The 19,659-nt window shown below is 46.5% G+C and overlaps 1 protein-coding gene across 1 annotated transcript in view; it reads right to left on the bottom strand.

Moving 5' to 3' along the window:
• Positions 1-19,659, bottom strand: part of LOC135813187 (tripartite motif-containing protein 2-like) — a 238,245-nt gene that overhangs the window by 43,303 nt on the left and 175,283 nt on the right. Inside the window, exon 15 of the mRNA XM_065326404.1 lies at positions 13,466-13,603. Within this exon, the coding sequence (XP_065182476.1) occupies positions 13,466-13,603 (138 nt within the window). The remainder of the gene's footprint in view (positions 1-13,465; positions 13,604-19,659) is intronic.

Here is a 19,659-nt window from a genome sequence, read left to right as displayed (position 1 = left end):
AATCCCGCCTTCCCTATCCCACATCACAGAGAAGGTGCTTCTAACAGAGGTAATAGCAATAGAGCGCCATACCCAACAGCAGATTGGCAGCGGCATATGGCATAGGCTGAGAAGCAAGACCCTGACTGCTTCGCGGTTTTACCTCATCCCTCACCCGAGTGAAATCACATCAGCGTTTCTTTCGTCATTGCTCCAGGCAACCAGTTTCTCATGTGCTTCCGCTATTCGTCAGGGCCAGCACAAATAGAGTTGTTCTATTTTTGTTGTATTTATCATTTTACTAGGGCCATCCCTGCAGACAATGCGCCTTTTTACAGGGTGCTCGAGGTAAGTGGGAAATGGCGTATTGCAAAGAGGTTACGTAGAAGGTTGTTATAACATAACAGCCTTCTACGCAGCCTCTGCGGCATGACGAAGGAGGGTGCCTAGCAGCACCCCGATGGAGGAAAACTCCAGCTATCACTGATATCAGAGACCAGGTACATGTACCTGTATGTTTTGCAAAGAGAAGCCATGTCGTGAAGAAGCATTAGGTAGGGCTAAAGCGAGGGTGTACTATCCCCTCAGCAGGCCTGGTCAAGGCTTCCGTAGCCAGCGTAGGGTGAAATTTTGACCTAAAAACAAAGTAAACTCTGCAAAGAGGGGGCTGAGGCGCTATGGCATGGCAAACAATAATTACTATAAAGTTTTAACGGATGGCGACGGGAATATTTTGTGGCGGTGACAAATGGTGGCTGCTGGGTAGCCAAATGTTATCTTGAGACTCCGCTTGATACGTCGCATGACTCTGTTGTCCAAGGTTACTGATATGATGCCTTGTCTTTGAATCGGGATACCCGCAGAACTCCAAACATGCGACTGTTAGTCATTTCGCTCAATTTTGCTACTTTATTCTTGCAGTCACCCAGATTGCATTGAATACTGTCGAATGCTTCCTCCAGCGTAGGGACAGTATGCCTAGGATAGCACTAGGTATGAGTCGTATGTCTTCAGGCTGCTCCCGTGCAGTAGCTCACGACACGAGGTAGAGCGACGCCGGTTAGCATCAGCCGCTGTTGTCTTGGCGGACCAGATTGAAAACTCCAGATACAAAATGTTTTACCAGTCTTGCTCAGGCGATTTTCTCCCCTTGTAGATCTACATAATCTTCTGGCAAGAAAAGGTCAGATCACACCACTGTAGTGTCACTTTCTTTTACTCTCCTTCTCTTTCCTCCCTTCGAATAGCAACAGTCCATTTCCTTCACAGTTCAGGATGATGGAAATTTATGGAAAAGACGAATACCATTTGCTGGGGCTGGGGAGTAACACCGGTCACCAGTACATCCTGGAACACAGCAATGGTCGTGGTTGGTCGGTATCCGAAAACAAGACAGCGAAAAATCACTCCAGCCGCTATATTAAAAGCAAGCAAAACTGTTTCTTCTATCCAGATTTACAGCTTTAGTTTCAACGCCGAAGGAAGTGCGTAAAACTAGTAACGGTGGAACTGCATGCATTCCATTCATGCACGTGCAGCACCTGATCGCGCAAGCGCGCAACAAGCCTAAAATCTGTGTACTTTGCACATCCCGTGCACTTGACAAGCTAAGCCTGGGCGCATCAATCGCATGCCCTCTCAACTTTTCGAGCGCTTATTTGGCATATCATCTATTCACCATTACGGATACATTTCGCCTTCAGATAAATTTCTCGTTGGACATTGACCAGGCTGTCAGTCAGAGCTACTTATCCAGTGGTCGCTGCGTGCAATCTCTTGTATTCAACCTACATGCACAGGACTTTCATTGTTTTTTGTCCAAATTCGAGTACTAGTACTAGGTTTTCACATGTCCAGTGATGGAGAGTGAAATACTTGAACAATTTCAACTTTCTGTAGAAGGATTACCGGTACGACCACACCAGTATATGAGCAGGTTAGTGGCTGGAAGTCCCCCCCCCCCCCCTCCCCCAAACAAAAACATCTTCCTACGCCACTGCATGCACACACATGTATACACTTCTCGCACTTGTTCACTTCTGAAAACTTGGGTCTCCTCGACGGAGGGCAGAGAATTTCAAAAGGAATCTTGGAAAAGTGATTCAATTGGCTTGTGAACCGCCCAACACCTTAAACCCTCTGAAATGTCCAAACTCTGCGTGGATTTGACAATAATCTCACTTTTTGGCTAATCACACCTTCATGTGGGTAGGCACAAGGTGCAGAAAGCAGATTGACAGCATCAGGGCATCGTCCTGGACTTCAACTGTATTTGTAGAGGCTTCAGCTACCTCTTACTTCAACTAATACATGTGTGTGTTCTCAGACCACTGGTATTAAGACACACCCAACTTGGCAAGCACACCAGAATTTTTATACATATCAGTTATCTGGCACATATGGACACAAAGAAGGGATGAAAACGGGAAAGAAGGGAGAAAAGTGGCATTGTTCCTAATCTTTTATAAAAGGAGTCACGTCAAATATTGAAATAAATCAGGAAAGATTGAAAGGCTGAAGAATGTCGAGGAGATGACTAAGCGTGGCTGTGAGAAGGAACGGACTCGACACTACACCAAATTAATGGCAAGCGGCTGAATCGGTACACTACTATGTTGTCTTCGGAGATTGGTTGACGGACATTTCTGAGCCAAAGAAATCGGGTGATGGCTCGATCAGGCATCGTCAGCCCGACTTGCAAAATGCCTTCTCTACATCACTGGTCATGCCGATCGGTTTCAGATGGTATCTGGCCAGAGTTCCACACGGGTCTGGTAGCGAGCTTGGCCCGCTTTCGAGCCAATCATTCAGGCTGTGGTTGTTGGGTTTCGTCTTGGCTGACGCATCATAAACAGCTCGCATCTTAGTTGTCGTGTTGTCAGGCTTCACTACGCAGTGGCGTGGAGTGTTTAGTTTTTTCACGGCTGAGCGTAGCGAAAGAGTGCAACAAACGTTTCACTCACAAATATTTTCGTGCGTTTGCTCTTGTTCTGCGCAACTCCGTTGAACCTGCCATCGTGGTCTTTGTTTTTCCTTGTGGTAGTTGAAGTTGTGGTAAACCACTACCCCATGTACTGAGCAGTTGCTTTGTGAGTGAAAAGTTGTGTTTCAAGGCGTCAGTGTTCTCGGTCATGTCGAGCCAATCATTCAGGCTGTGGTTGTTGGGTTTCGTCTTGGCTGACGCATCATAAACAGCTCGCATCTTAGTTGTCGTGTTGTCAGGCTTCACTACGCAGTGGCGTGGAGTGTTTAGTTTTTTCACGGCTGAGCGTAGCGAAAGAGTGCAACAAACGTTTCACTCACAAATATTTTCGTGCGTTGGCTCTTGTTCTGCGCAACTCCGTTGAACCTGCCATCGTGGTCTTTGTTTTTCCTCGTGGTAGTTAAAGTTGTGGTAAACCACTACCCCATGTACTGAGCAGTTGCTTTGTGAGTGAAAAGTTGTGTTTCAAGGCGTCAGTGTTCTCGGTCATGTTGACTGTCTCGGTGATGCCACTGTTGAGGTTTTTTTGTATCGTGTCGTTGTATTTGTCAAGGATTTCTGGGGTCTTGGACAGACGCAACACAAGCGAGCGGAGCCGGCCAGTTGCCAGCTTGTACTTCTCTGGTAGAGATGTGTCAGTCGCACTATCTTTCCACGGCCATTCAACGCTATACCGCCAGTTGACAAACTTCACCGTCTCATTGAACGACTGCAACACTGCATCTTCAGGCTGCAGAGTGCTGGTGATGCTGGTAATACCGATTTCTTCAAGGGACCAGAACTTCTTCAAGTCGAAGTCGTCATGCTTGTATACGTCCGCTGCAGTCAGCATCATGGCGTGGACTTGGGGTAGATCTGAAGACGTGGTAGCCCGACCTGTCAGAACGAATCCAAGCTTGGTGTCCAGAAGAACTAGGCCATCCGAGAATCTGACATGGCCGCTTCCAATGATATCGTAGTAGTAGTCACTACCAATGAGCATGTCTATTGTCACGACTTCTGGTCGATCAGCAATGGGCTCTGCTAAGACTATTCGCTGCAGGCTGGGGTGTTTCCTCATACCGATTGGCAGGCGCCTCATCGTAGAACTGATGTTCGGGGTGATGTTTGCTCTAATGGGGACGTTACCGCCATCGATGGTCTTCACTTGGATTCAGACCCGTTTCAAGACCTTGTTCTCCCTCTTCTTTGAACCAAACGTAGTGATCGACAGGGCGGCTTCACCATTGACATCGGCATTCAAGGTGTCCTGCGTCGCCTTGCTGATAAAGGACCGTGTAGAGCCGGTGTCGAAAAACAGTCGCACTCCGCAAGACCGCTTGCCGTCGTTATCTGTGAGGTCAGCTAAAGCCATCTGCATAAGCACGGCCGATTGGTCTGTGTCACTCACTGTGTGAATTTCCATTGGCTCAGGCTGTCAAATTTGCAACCAGCAAGTGTTGCTGTTTCGGACCGTGCGTTTGCAGATCTTGATTGAAATAGTTTCGCATCTCCATTCCGTGCGTTCGTGCTTTGGCCTCCAAATTTCTCCGGGCACAAGGATCTGTGGTGAGTGTCGCGTCGACAGTGACAGCATGGTCGAGGATTGTGGCAGTTTCGTGAGGTGTGTTCCGACCGAAGACAGACGAAGAACCGGTTTTCTGTCTTTGCCTTCCTCTACTCTAGCATCACACACTTCGTACATTCGTCTGTAAAGTGGGTATCTTTGCAGTAAAAGCATCGGGGTGGTCGCCGCTGTGCTGAGTATGATAGTAGAGCTTCTGCCGATGAAAGTGTGTAGCTCGGCAAACCACCAATACTGCGTGGGTTGTCTGTGACTAGCCTACTGTCGGCGTGTGCAGTGCATGCTTCCTTTGCTTCAACATAACGTAACAGAGCTTTGCATAGTGCGTGAACAATCCAGGTACTGTTTCCGCGGGTGATTTCCAAGTTGAAAATTACGGTTTCTGGCAGCTTTGCCATGACAATGGACAAGAAGATTTTCTGGTTCATATCCTCGCCAACAGCCTCCAGTGATCACAAATGCCTTTCGATCTGTTTGTGGAGTTTTCTTAGTGTGGTGGTGTTGTTTTATGCCGTTGGAATTTCCATTAGCGATTTGTAATGAGCATTGCTTCCCAAACCGGTCTTTCAACATTTGAACCGCGCCATCGTAATTTGCATCATCTAGTGGCATGCTCTCTAAAACATCCCTTGCGCTGCCTGTAAGACAACCTTTCCAGTAGCTCATCTTTTCTGCCTTGGAGATTTTGATTTATCCACCGAATGTTGAAAAACGTCGCAGAATTCATTCCACTGTAGCATAACGCCATTTAATTTTGGCAACTCGAATTTCGGTATCCTAACCCCAGTGGAGTTGCTGGGAGTTTGGCTGGAACCCTGAGACATTTTTGCTTTATTTAGATCAACCAGTTCCGTGAGTATGTTCTCCAAATTCCGTGTGTGGGTTCCAAGTGTGTCATTTGAGTCTTTGCTGTGCTTCCCATGCACTTCATCAAATTGTAGAATTAGGCTCTTCAGTGTAACTGATTATTTTTCAATTTCAGATATCCTCTTCCATGTTATCAAGTTCTGACAACTACCTTTGTTTCACATCTTTGTCGTCCTGCTTCTTAGGATTGAACGAAAGCAGGGTTTCCGTGTACTTGTCTAGTGCCTCATTAGATCCCTCTAAATGTTGGTCAAATTCCATAAATACCTGCCTTGCTGAGGTAATCGTGGTCTCCGAAATTGCAGTGCCGATGGCCTTGTCTAAGTCCACTTCCAGTTCTGCCAGGGTTTTGAAACCGCTCGTCATGCACCGTTTCCTGGTTTGTAGCCCAGCCGATGGATCCGCCATATTTGCTCGTAGGATCGGCTTTCGGCACCAAAATGTGGTGAACACTTTCACCTCTGCGCTCTGGGTTCACTCTTGCATCTAAAGGGCTACATGCTTCTACACGAACTCACACTCATCACTGCGACATTGCCATAAATAGTAAAATACTTTCAAGGTTCTATCTTTGCATCTCTCTCTCTCTCCGCAAAAGTCAAAAAGCCCCGAAAAAGGATGGCGCATGCGCCTCACAAGCGGAGCTGGGGAAAGCAAATGACTTCGCGTAGAGCCGACGTGAAAAAAAGGAAGTAGTAAAATTATAACTAAGTAATTGAGATTCAAATCACGAAGCTCACGTATGCGACAATTGTCTGAGTCCATGAAAGCAGACTTCAAGCAATCAACAGAGATAAACTGTGATCGCCCACTGACTTCGACGGAGCAGTACTTTGGACTGTGCTTCAAAAGTGAAACAGACCATTGGATGGCACTTGCAAGGGATTCTGCATTGGATCATAATGAACAAACTAATGCAAGAGAAATGGCAGGCTGACGGGTATGCAGAGAGTGGAACTGCTAGTCAAGTGAGGTGGTGGCTGCAGACGGACCATAGCAGAACAAAGCAAACGGCACACCTACTCTGTAGTGGATAGTGGCAGCTCAGTACTGTTGGCATGTAATGCACCCGCAATATGTATGGTGTAGTTCCTTACACTAACTCAGCAGTTAAAGAGGATAGGCCAGATATAACAATTTGATATGATGCCGAGGAGCACTAAGAGAGAGCCTTACTCCAGTGTGCAGGATTTCCAGTGGCAGTGATGATGGCTTTCAGGTGACAATGCAGACGTTCCACCATACCGTTCACAGCGGGGTGGTGAATTTGGTACGAATACGTGAGGTACAAAAGAGGTGGAGTTAAGGAGGTTCGCGACGGTTAGCGCCATGTTGGATTTCCGATTTTTTTTCTGAAAAATAATCGGCCTTTCGGAGTAGAAAAATGGGACGCGATCATGCACAATCGAGTAAGCAGTTTGACCATGTAATGACTTCGCAGCGCGTGCTCGAGTCGAGACAAGATTTGAGGAAGAAGCTCAGCCACTAGTGGACTTGCGGATTTGTTTTGACATCGGCGGTTTTTGGATAGCTTGGTTCTCCTGCCGACGTGTCGTGGAGATGAAGAAGCGGGAGAGTCATCTGTCAGTCACCCACGACGCGGCCTCGCATTCTGCGTACTGGACGATTCAAGAAGCCGAGGAGGGGGACGCTTCGCAAGCTCAAACGATCGATCGAGTTCCTGAAAAACGGAAAGGGCGATCTCCACCACCAACGCCACTGGATTCGACTCCCGCGAAGAGGTCGTTCAGTGCCCCTCTTCACGGTCGACGAATCGTTCATCTCAGGTATCTGGCTGTGGGATAGTCTGCGTGCCAGAATCCTGGATGTCGCAAACCTCTGGCGCTCATTGATTTCGTTGAAGAGAAGAGGTACGGCCTGGGCAGCGTACTTATCATTCCGTGTCAGCAGTGGGGGATGGAGAATTTTATGCTCAACACCCTGGCCTCCGTGCTTCCACAAGCAACACCAAAGCTGCTTTGGGTAAGTGTGTTTTTCAATCTCATAAGATTTATTCATGATATTTGCGAGTCATTTCCACCCTATGGGAATGGAAATGTATGAGCACACTGTATGCGCGGCGTGCGCGAGCGTGTGTGTGTTTGCATTGACCTGCATGTTTGTGCATGTGTGCACCATACGCATGTATGAACATGCACATGCGCTCATGTGGACGTGGCCTTGCACACATACTATACACACGTGCATGACCGCTCCCAGGGCATGTTGGTGTGACATGTGTATACGGGCATCTCCACTCATGCACATGAGTGTGCACATGCATGTGGGTGGGTATGTACACGTGCGTGAATGTATGTGTGTGTACGAGCGCGTGTTCTATTGCGTGTGAGAGCATGCGTGTGTGTGTGCGTATATTGGCGTGGGCCTGCGTTTTGTAGTGCGTTCAATGATGAGTGTTTTCAATTCTGATTGCCGGTACTTTTATCCCATTATTCCGGTTCTGTGTTACATGTGTGTGTGTGTGTGTGTGTGTGTGTGTGTGTGTGTGTGTGTGTGTGTGTGTGTGTGTGTGTGTATGTGTATGTGTGCACGCATGTGTGTGTCGATGGTGTGCATTTTTGTGCTGGGTGAACTGTGACACTCTGATCCCTAAACCGCAATATCGGAGCTCCCAAGCTACAGCCTCACATTGATTTATAGTTCATCGTTGGGAATGAGTTCGCTGCTCATGATGCTGTTGTTGCGGCCCTAGCTGAAATTGTTGAAGCTCGCCCTGATGCCAGTATCCTGTAGCACTCTGCCACTTTTGCATCAGCATGTTCGGCGAAGGTGTTTGCAGAACATCAGCAAAAGCGGCTGGTCACCCTTCAACCGTTGGTCCAAGCAACGTGCTTCTCTAAATCAGTTGCAGTGCGGGCAGCTGCTAGTGGGTTGGTGATGAAGAACTTTGTCTTGTCCTACAAACGAAGTGGTGAGTCAGCCAGTTCCAGACTGATGAAGGAGCAAGTCGGAGGTAAGAAGCGGGTGACAGCCTCAAGGAAGATAATATTAGCGGTGGCTGAACACCTAGCCAAGAACCAGCAGCAACCCAATTGTACGCACCGTAAAATACCATCATTTTTGCCAGTGTGGGGACACGTTCTAGCTCGTATAGCTGAAGAACAAGAGGACTCAATGTTGTCTGATTCGTTCCAACATGTCAGCTTTCATTGTAGTTTGATATGGGGTTGTGCTAAGCGCTATCAAAGCTACATGTACATGTATCAAAACCAAGTACCAACAGGAGAGTAATCATGAAGAAAAGCAGCTGTTGATAATGTGTGCACCCAGGGTTTTCCGGCAAATTCACTAGTTCAGCTATTCCATCCTTATATTGTTCTGAACGCCGAGGGCTCTAGCGAGTTTATGCAACACCTAACAGCCAAAAATCCAATAAGCTATGACCAAAGCAGCAGCAGAGAAGTACAAGCAATATAGATACGTGAATTTACCAATTTTAGGCAAATTTTGACAGTTTTTTGGATTTTTCTCCAGAATATGCACGGTGAACCCTATTTTCGCCGCGGTAAACCTGTTCCAACCCACTTATAGAACGTATTTGAAGTATCCATATATGGGGCAAACTCAAAAATAAGCTGCAAAAAATATTCAAAGTTTCATTTTTTGCGTCTTTTTGTTCTTCTCCAGGAAATGACGACCTGGATGCCATCGTCAACCAAAGTGTACATTTTTCGGTGTTGATATCATCTTAGTAAATAGCTCGAACAGTCTGTATAATTTTATGTCATAATTTCTGTCCTATCTGGTGTTATGGACGATTTCTCATCAATTTTCGGATTTTGCGATATTGTGTGTTATCAAGGAAAATTGTGTTTTTGGCAAGACCTATTCAGGCAATTGAAAAACTGATGTTACTAAGTGAAAATATAAGGCTGTACCTATTCAAACCTCATGTCAGATAGGGCTGATGTTGAAATTAAATTTTTGGGCCTAACTGTCCCCAACCCCCTTAAGTGGACAGGAAGTGAGATTCAAACTGAATACCAAGGTTAGCAGTTGTAGTGCTTAATACGCCGATACGACTGATGCAGTGTGTCAAAACTACAGTGTGTCGTACTGGATCAGTGGAATAGCTTCAGGCCAATGGTGAATGTCTGGTTAGAAGTACAGCACTGGACAGGATGATGGTGTCGGGAATGCAAACATTGACTGTATCAGCATTTAGAATTGCAATTAAAATTAACAGAACTGTCAGGATAGACATACAATGGAACTCACTCAGTATATACATGGGTAAGGTGTGAACCTGCTGAGTTTGGTTCTTCTTCGTCGCGCAGATTTTCCTCCCATGAGCACATATACAAATGTGGACGGATACGACATCCTCTGATAAGATTTACTTCGAGTACAACTCGTGTATGACAGACTTTTCAGCTGGGTTCCAACAGAGATTAGAATTAAACACTATTGGTCGGCTGTTTGCGATGCCAATCAGTAGTCATTGCACCCAGTCGCGGATACTATTGCCGCTCAAGCATGAGCATTTGCTTTGCCCGTTTGCAACGCCAATTGCACCACCATGGTTGGCTGTTTGTAACTTTGATCAGGAACCTTTGCTCCCGGTCGCAGGTACTGTTGCGACTCAAGCCTAGTCCACATTCGACGGGGCGCGACGGGACGCGACGTAAGGATCGACGGGAAGCGACGGGACGGTCTGACGGCGTCCAATGTGAACACCAGGAACGGGAACGCAACCGTACTACCGTACAGATCGGGAAGAGACGGGAAGAGTTGGATCGATCCAACTTTTCATACCGTAGACGGGCGTAGACGGGGACGCAAGCGTACAAAACGGCTGTAATTTGAGTGTGAACAGGAGACGGCATCGTGCGCCGACTACTCCCGATTCGTACTTGGATATTTTTAGCATTTTGAACAGTGTGCTTCCCATGATAACTCACAGAATGGCTAACACGACTTGAGTTAAATTTTAGCAACATAAGATCTCATGTCACCTATTGTATTTAGGGATAGTTCAGAAGCGTGACAGATGAACTATTCTATCATTTCCTTGGGCTATTATTTGAATGCCACAACTTCCAGGGGTAATTTTTCAATCTTCATGAAAAACTGGTATTATGAACTTGATTCCGCTTCTTTCAAGGAGAAATAATCGAAAAAAGTCCCGAAAAACGAGAAAATAGGTCCGAAAGTCACCCCGTCACGGACCGTGCCTTATGACTCGCGCCGTTCGACGTTAAACGTCGCAAAGACTGCTGCATGTAGTGTCGTACGAATTGTACAGGATTTTACAGCTCACCTTAGCCCTCCCGACAAGCCCTTACGTCCCATACCGTCGGCGTTGCGTCGAATGTGAACTAGGCTTCACTCAAGAGCGATCGCCTTGGCTGTTTGCAGCGCAAAATTCGGGACTGAGTAGAAATGTTCGGATTGTAAAGCTGGGTGGTGAAGTGAGGTGCCCTAAAGTCCGAATATATCTGATTTGCGAAAATTTCTATCCGGTGGCGGGGCAAAATCTGGGAAAGAGCAGAAGTGTTTTGACTGGGGAGGTGGGCGGTTTAGTGAGGGGGTCTAATGTCAGAATAGTCCTGAATTCGCGCTTATGAAGGTAAACTAAGGACCGAGCGCAAGTGGTCGGGCTGGTCGGAAAGCAGAGTTCCATTGTATATCTTCTTTCATTTTTTAAGTGATCTAACCCTAGCCATTATGACAGTGCATAGGCCATGAACCGTGAAATTAACTTAGTGCGTACTTGTGTCAATTTTAACAATTTTAAAAAGCGAGAGCAATCACGAGTGTGTGTGCTAACAATTAACTTGCAAATGAAAAACAAGAGAAAGAAAGAAGGACAAAATGAGAACACAAAACAGCAGTACATTTCGCAAAGAAAACCAAAGGCCAAGCTTGACCACACCACACCCGACACATTACGTGAACACTGTCAACCATATTATGTTATCTTTCTGTACACATATAATTATTAGGCTTGTACAAAGGCTGATATATGGCTTTCAAAACTTTTAACTGTAGTCCACAACACTGACAACCACGGCACAATACAGTGAAGCAAGAGTCAGAATACGAATCGCAACGATCAGGACTAGCTAGCAGATGATTGTACACTGAAGATGTTCTACTGCTAAACCTAAGAACAACACCAACACTCTGACAACTGCAATTTTTCAATTTTAGGATTTCGAACAATATGCTTCCCATGATAACTTACAGAATCATCCACAAGAACGAGTTGGATTGTACCAAGCTACTTGGATAATCATTTGCTGTGATTGTGGATTGTCCTGGGGCTGTTCAGATGAACTGTTTTATCCTTTACTGTTGTTCCATTTAGAATTGTGTTAGGTACATCCTCCCGTATGTTCTACAACCTTTTCCAAGCTGACCTGCATGCACACTCGTACTCACCTTTCTCCTCTTGTCAACTTTTGTTCCGTTGACCTGGGTAGCTACTTGCGAGCCTATGTTTGCCATAGCTACACATGGCCTTCATATTGCCGCACTCACTCAATCTCGCTCTCTCTTTTTCATAATGTAGTTGCTTCGTTCGTCTTTGTCACCGTCTCTTCACCTATAATAAATGTCTTCCCAACTACCCGTTCCCGTTGTTCTTTGTTCGTTGTGTCTGCGAGTATGACTCCTCTTCCTTATCAACAATAGCAAAACTATGGCTGATTTTTTGGTCTTCATACCAGACTGGAGCATCATACCACTTAAATTGAGAAGAACTAGTAGAAAGTTCAGAAAAGTAAAGCCACATGGACTGTACTTTATGACTCGTGTCCATCGATGTTAACAGGCACAATAACTGCTGCATGCTGGGTGCACTGAGCTAGGTGAGAGTTGCTCTGTCTCACTCACGGCTCAGATCTTTGTGCAAGTCATTAATTTTTGTTCCTTGTTTCAGTGCATACTTTAGGCAGATATTTGACTTTGTCCAATAGCCAATGAACGGAGGGTCCCTTTGCGAAAATATCATAGAGGGTCATGTAGGCCAACCAGTGAAAAAGAGATTCAACTTGTATGAATTTGGAAATTTGGCAGGTGATAGTTGGTCATTACAGAAATTGACTCGTACACGTGATGATGAGCTAATTACCCGGATGTTGGATGTCACTAGAGCTATCAGCATTTTTTTGACTGTTTCTGACAATACAATGCCAATATGTGTAGAAACAAATATTTTGATAATGTACTGAAGAATTTGTTGTGGTACCATTTGGCATGCGTGTGCTATATTCTTCACTTCATGTTCAGATTTATTTCATGCACTTCGTGGTGGGTGTGGCTGCATTGGCTGCTTCAGCCACGACGAGATATTACTGGTTGTTCTGCCGCCCTTTTGTATGCATTGTTCCACGTGTCTTTTCCTGGACTAAGTGCTGGTGATTTTGTTCTTCCTCTTGTTCTTCTCTTTCTCTCTTCACTGCTAACTTGCATTATCTGTACTACATATTTTTTCACCAAGAGGTTTTCGTGTTGTGTTGGGCAAAGGATTGGTTTTAGAAAAGATATATGGCACCTTTTGCACCACACATACAGATACAAAACGAATGCTGATTCGTCACCTCAGTTCGAGGATTCGTCAGAGTCCCTGCGGAGAGCTCATTTTCACGAATGGAAACCTCTTCATTCGGGCAGGCTCCAAATTCGTCAGATACACCTTTTTGCTAGGTACACATTTTTCCCTTAACTCTACGTGTGCGTGTGTGTAAAAATGCGTACGCCAAGCTATCAGCCGTATTTGTTGTCGCCATGGACATTTGCATGACGACTTGCGAAACCTGGATCTGTTTTCAACGAAACGAGGACGAGCCGAATCAAACTTTCCTTTCTCAGTCAATTCGCAGCAGATGCGAAAGGTCCCTATACATCCAGTTCTCCCACACATTTATTGAATGTATTAGCTGCTCAATATCTTGATTACCGATTACAGCATTCTATCTATTCAGTACCTTTTTACTTTCTCTGCTGTGAGAACAGAGAAAAAGTTCATTTTGGGGCTAATCATAGCAACCATCACATTAGAATTCTGAAAAATCTCAGCAATAAACACCACACAAGCACTAACTTACTTTCACACTATGGTCATTGACATCGGTTACAGCATAGCAAATACCATGCTGGGGCAGAGACAGTGCTGCAACACCATACGATGTACCGATAGTACCGTTACCAATCGTTTTCACGTAAGACCCATCCTGATGTAGGACCTGGAAGAGAAACACATTTGTTTTCCTGGTAAGTATAACTGCAAGATCTTCGCCCTAAACCATTAAAAACAAAAAATGAATGAATCCTGTTCCTGAGTGCAATGTTCCAACAACAAGGAATACAGTCAACAGAGAGGTGAACAGAGTGTTGCAGCAGGCTTGATAGGCAATTGGACAGGCAAGATGAGAGTACAGAGGGGTACAACACAGGAAGCAAAGATGCAGGCAGTGAGTTGAGATAGGAGAGTGTCAGGGAGAGGATGAAAGCCTTGTTACAGGCGTTATTTCTCACTTAAGAAATTCAAAATATTAGTCCTCTGGCCTAATTTGTGTTCTTTAGAACAATGTTTTCTTCCTGATGAGAGTTGTACAATAACTACTTGAGTCAAGTGGGTTTTTTGAAATTCCATCATTGTCCATCATCAACCGCGATATTATTATCCACTTTTCTTCTTTGTCCATCACAGAATTAGTGAAATGTTTCATATCTGTCATCAGTGGAATGCCGTCGCATAAAAATGTAATAACTAAAACACACACTTATATATAATATATAAGTTTCCGTGCATGGCACGGTAAGTGGAGTTAGCAACACACCAACATCCTTGCCATAAGCAACACTTGTACATGCATAACATGCACGCACTCCGAATTCCCGCGTTTCCGCACGGGACTGTGCGGAGCATGCGCATTACTCCAATTCGCCATGCTGTTGTTTCTTGCTCTTCGCTTTGCTGTGTTGACGGTCAAATTGTTTGACTATCGCGGCCAGTTTCTGATCAGCGATGTCCAGCCAAAACGCTCTTTGCTTTTCTGCGCTGACGGTCAAATTGTTTGACTATCGCGGCCAGTTTCTGATCAATATCCGATCAACCATGTCTCTGTCAGTGAGCGATGTCCAGCCAAAACGCTTCGTTTGCTTTGCTGCGCTGAAGCAGTGACGGTCAAATTGTTTGACAATCGCGGCCAGTTTCTGTTCAATATCCGATCAACCATGTCTCTGTCAGTGAGCGATGTCCAGCCATAACGCTCTTTGCTTTGCTGCCTTGACGGTCAAATTGTTTGACAATCGCGGCCAGTTTCTGATCAATATCCGATAAACCATGTCTCTGTCAGTGAGCGATGTCCAGCCAAACTGCGCTCTGCTGAGCTGCGAAACGCATTGGCATCCCGCAATTATTTAGACCCGACAGGAACAAAACCTACTCCGCAGACTCGCCTGCTCGAGTTGAAGTTGGCTCCAGACTACTGTACGCGAGGACTTGGCCGCTCCGGCAGCGGAGCAGAACCTAGCCGAGGCAACTGCAGCCCCATCCCTGGCCTGGGAGACTTTAGTCGGGAGGAGGTTCCCGACGCTTGGAGCACGTATTGTGCGACTTACGCAGCAGCACACCCCTCCAGGGCCCCCAGAGCTGTTTTCGCACCAGCCCATAATCTTGAAGATGGCTCGGAAATTTAGGTCCCTGATGCTGAGCTCTCCTCTCTAAAGCTGACACGAAGTATGCCTGGCGGCTTTGGCCTGTTTCCCCTCATGTCTGGCCCCGGCTTGGCCTTTTTGGGAAGGTTCGTACCATGTAGATAAGGCACAACCATTTGGCCTTAGATCCTCCCCCTTCCGTTCGACAGACCGGCTGGTGTGGACTCTCAGCCCAACGGCGACTCTGCAATGATCCTGCTAAGTCTCTTACTCGTCTTCGAGTACAGCGCTTCCGGACTCTCAGCCCATCTACCGACGCAGTGCTGACACACCCTGCACAGTCCACCCTCCAGCAGTTGACGACGCAACCATGGACCTCATCCGCCAGTGCCTGGCGGCCAGTTCCAGCATAACATGCGCTTCGCTGCCGCGCTCCGAACACTTGTCGCCCTGCGCCAGGGCAAGCCACACTCAGGGACTGATCAGTGCCGGCAGCATTGTTCCAGATCCTGTACTTTGAGTGCATTGCCCACTGTGCTAATGGCTAGCCGCATTGGACGGCACTCACATCAATTGCAGTGTAATAGTAATGCAGATAAATCCTGTTTGGGTCAGGTTGTCAGCGCTGCCGGACTCGCATCCCAACTGCCGAAGTGGTGCCGACACAACCAGCGCAGTCCACCCTCCAGCAATTGACGACGCAACCATGGACCTCATCCGCCAGGGCCTGGCGGACAGCTCCAGCATGGCATGCGCTTCGCCGCAGCACTCCGAACGCTTGTCGCCCTGCGCCAGGGCAAGCCAACCTCAGGGACTGATCAGTGCCGCCAGCATTGTTCCAGATCCTGTACTTCGAGCACATCGCCCACTATGCTAATGGGCAGTCGCATTGGACGGCACTCACATAAATTGCAGTGTAATAGTAATGCAGATAAATCCTGTCTGGGTCCGGTTGTCAGCGCGTCTGGACTTGCAGCCCAACTGCCGAAGCGGTGCCGGCACAACCAGCGCAGTCCACCCTTCAGCAGTTGATGACGCAACCATGGACCTCATCCGCCAGGGCCTGGCGGGCAGCTCCAGCACAACATACGCTTCGCTGCAGCGCTCCGAACGCTTGTCACCCCGCACTAGGGCAAGCCATACCCAGTGACTGATCAGTGCCAGCAGCATTGTTCCATATCCGGTACGTTGAGCGCATTGCCCACTATGCTAATGGGCAGCCGCATTGGACGGCACTCACATCAATTGTAGTGGAATAGTAATGTAGATAAATCCTGTTTGGGTCAGGTTGTCGACGCTTCTGGACTCGCAGCCCAACTGCCGACGCAGTGCCGACACAACCAGCGCAGTCCACCCTTCAGCAGTTGACGACGCAACCATGTACTTCATCCGCCAGGGCCTGGCGGACAGCTCCAGCACGACATACGCTTCGCTGCAGCGCTCCGGACGCTTGTCGCCCCCGCGCCAGGGCAAGCTACACCCAGGGACTGATCAGTGCCAGCAGCGTTGTTCCAGATCCGGTACGTAGAGCGCATTGCCCACTATGCTAATGGGCAGCCGCATTGGACGGCGCTCGCATCTATTGCTGTAAATAGTAATGCCGATAAATCCTGTTTGGGTCATGTATTTTTGGGAGAACAGTAAGGATCGTGAGTCAGGCCGGCATTGAGCCAATTGCGCCTATATTCGCTCACAAGTGCATCCTTTAAGCCATCCCGTAAGGGAGAACAGTAGGGATCGTGGGTCAGGCCGGCATTGAGCCAAGTGCGCCTACATTCGCCCACAAGTGCATCCCTACTGCATGCTCGTGTATTGACACATCTGAATTCAACAGTAGGGATCGTGGGTCAGGCCGGCATTGAGCCAAGTGCGCCTACATTCGCCCACAAGTGCATCCCTACTGCATGCTCGTGTATTGACACATCTGAATTCAACAGTAGGGATCGTGGGTCAGGCCGGCATTGAGCCAAGTGCGCCTACATTCGCCCACAAGTGCATCCCTACTGCATGCTCGTGTATTGACACATCTGAATTCAACAGTAATGATCGTGGGCAGGCCGGCATTGAGCCAAGTGCGCCTACATTCGCCCACAAGTGTATCCCTACTGCATGCTCGTGTATTGACACGTCTGAATTCTTGCCGGGCAATTGTTGCCCCAGTTAGTGTCGGCATTGGCCATACTAACGCACAGCGGTGCTTGCAATACTAGCTCTGGCATTGGACCAGAATATTGCATATTGCATACGGCAATTGTTGCCTATCTCCTGGAAATACAACGCGTAATAGCTCCCAAACAGGTCGGCTTGTTGTGTGGTTGGTAAATATATATATAATACGTAGCTAATATGGTTTCAATTTCAAATTTGGACTTCACGGAGAATATCAAAGTATTATAGGAAAACAGAGGCCACATGCCACGTACTGCTCTTTTCTCTCCGAAACTCAACACTTGCAAGCCAGATATGAAAGAAAGAAAAAATCATCAGCCACACCACCGGGACTCCAACCAGGAATAGCAAGGTCCCTGGTTCGAGTCCCGGTGGTGTGACTGATGATTTTTTTTATTCTTTCATATCTGGCTTGCAAGTGTTGAGTTTCGGAGAGAAAAGAGAAGTACGTGGCATGTGGCCTCTGTTTTCCTATAATATGGTTTCAGGTAGAAATACAGCAGCCAGCAAGTACAAAAGGCGAAGTTTGCACCTTTGCAATGTGTGAATATAGTGTATTCACACTATATTCAAATTCTATATTTGTGACGGCGTTCCACTGATGACAGTCACAAGAAAACGTTATGGAACTTAACTTTCTTCATTTTTTCCTGTTGTTATGAGTGCACAATTTATCTTATTTATTGCCATTTTACGACTATTGTCTCCTCGTAGATTGCTTAATGATTTGTTTGATCTTCCAAGAAAAAAAGCTTTCATAACTGACAATTCGGCTTTTCATTATCATGAGTGCATGCAGACGCGTATCTCCTGGATGAGAAAAAAAACGTCTAGTCGTGCTCATCTAGGAGAGACGCGTTCGCATGCGGCACACCGACAAACTCACATCCTTAATTGCCATTTTGACTGCCTACAATCGATTGATTGATCGATCGAACCTGGAAACAACAAAATTCAAGATCGACTTCGTCTTTGACTTCATTGCCTTCACGATCGATCGCGGTCGCGTTTTCTTTGAGTAACTTTGATGTCACATTTTGATGAAAGTTGAAATCAGGTCCTAAGGTACTGTTGAGTCCAAACAAGAGACAGACGACGACGGAACAGGTAGGATGGTGGAACGACATTTATTAGAGACGGGATGACTAAGACCAGGACGAACGTAACGACTACAAGATGAATATTGAAGAGGGAGATTATTGAAGGGAGCTTATTGAAGAGAGAGATTATTGAAGAGAGAGTTTTGAAGAGAGAGCAACGCAATATAAAGGGCCTGGGTAGCTATGGCAAACATGGGCGTGCAAGTAGCTACCCAGGCCAACTGATTAATGCATTAACTAATGAATATGAACTAATGAATATGAACTAATGAATATGAACTAATGAATATGAACTTATGAATATGAACTACATGTAATTACTTGTGGGCCTAACAGTACATTAGAGATAGCCGAGGGACTACGTGCAATGAAAAGCCACAGAGTGAAGTTGTATGCATACCCGTGTATTCTCATAACACGGCTTAAGCATAGTCTGGCTACACCAGTGTGCTGGTTTCGATTAACTGGTGCAGCAATTGGCATTGCAAATAGGCCATAGCCAACATTCGCATGTCAACACGTACGTTGAAAATCAACATAATTTTGCGAATTGACCTTTTTTTTCAGGATCACTTTTCAACGAGGACGAAGCAAAGTCGGCCGAACGAAGCCTAGAGGAAGAAAACCACCCTCTCAACTTCACCATCACAATACTGACATAGATACGAGGTGAAACTAAAAAATCCACAAGAAAACTGTACGGCCATCATCTTTGACTTTGGTCTGACTTTGGTCTGAGAATTTCTATCACGATCAAAAATGTACGAGGAGCACTCAAAAATAAGCCACAGACGTACCTTCATCGCTCTCTACTCCTTTTTAAGGCACAAAAGTCGACTCTCCACTTTCAAACCAGGAACCAGACATACCAGTGGTCCTTTTCAGCTGCTCCACGGGCGCAGGAAATGTTCACCGAGGGGCGCAGAGCAGCATCCATTCCAGAAAAAAGAGCTAAAATACGAGTGAGACTGCATGCATGAGTACATGAGTACATGTATGAGTACATGCAGAAAATAGTCAATTTCAGCGTTTCTGCTCCAAACAGCAACTAGCTTCGACTAGAAACAAATAATACACCAAAGGATCAAACAACAACCATTTTCTGCAGTTTTTTTTGCAGATGGCTTCCTTGTGCTTGGCCCAGCACGCCAAAAATCACACCTCGGAGGAGTACAAAAATTACAACTCTCAGATGTCCTCGATTGCTGGCCATGAATTGCTCATGAGTGAGCCGCAACAGTGCCCTGGAACAGGTGAAAAGGTTCCTGATCCACGTTGCAAACAGCCAACCAGGGTGAAGCAATTGGCATTGCAAACAACCAAATCAATCGCTGATGCTTGTGCGGCAATGAAACCTGCAACCGGATGCA

The sequence above is a fragment of the Sycon ciliatum genome, chromosome 3 (genome assembly GCF_964019385.1).
Source record: "Sycon ciliatum chromosome 3, ocSycCili1.1, whole genome shotgun sequence".
NCBI classification, from domain to species: Eukaryota; Metazoa; Porifera; class Calcarea; order Leucosolenida; family Sycettidae; genus Sycon; species Sycon ciliatum.
The sequence above is the reverse complement of the archived record's forward strand: the minus strand, read 5'-3'. Positions and strand labels throughout refer to the sequence as shown.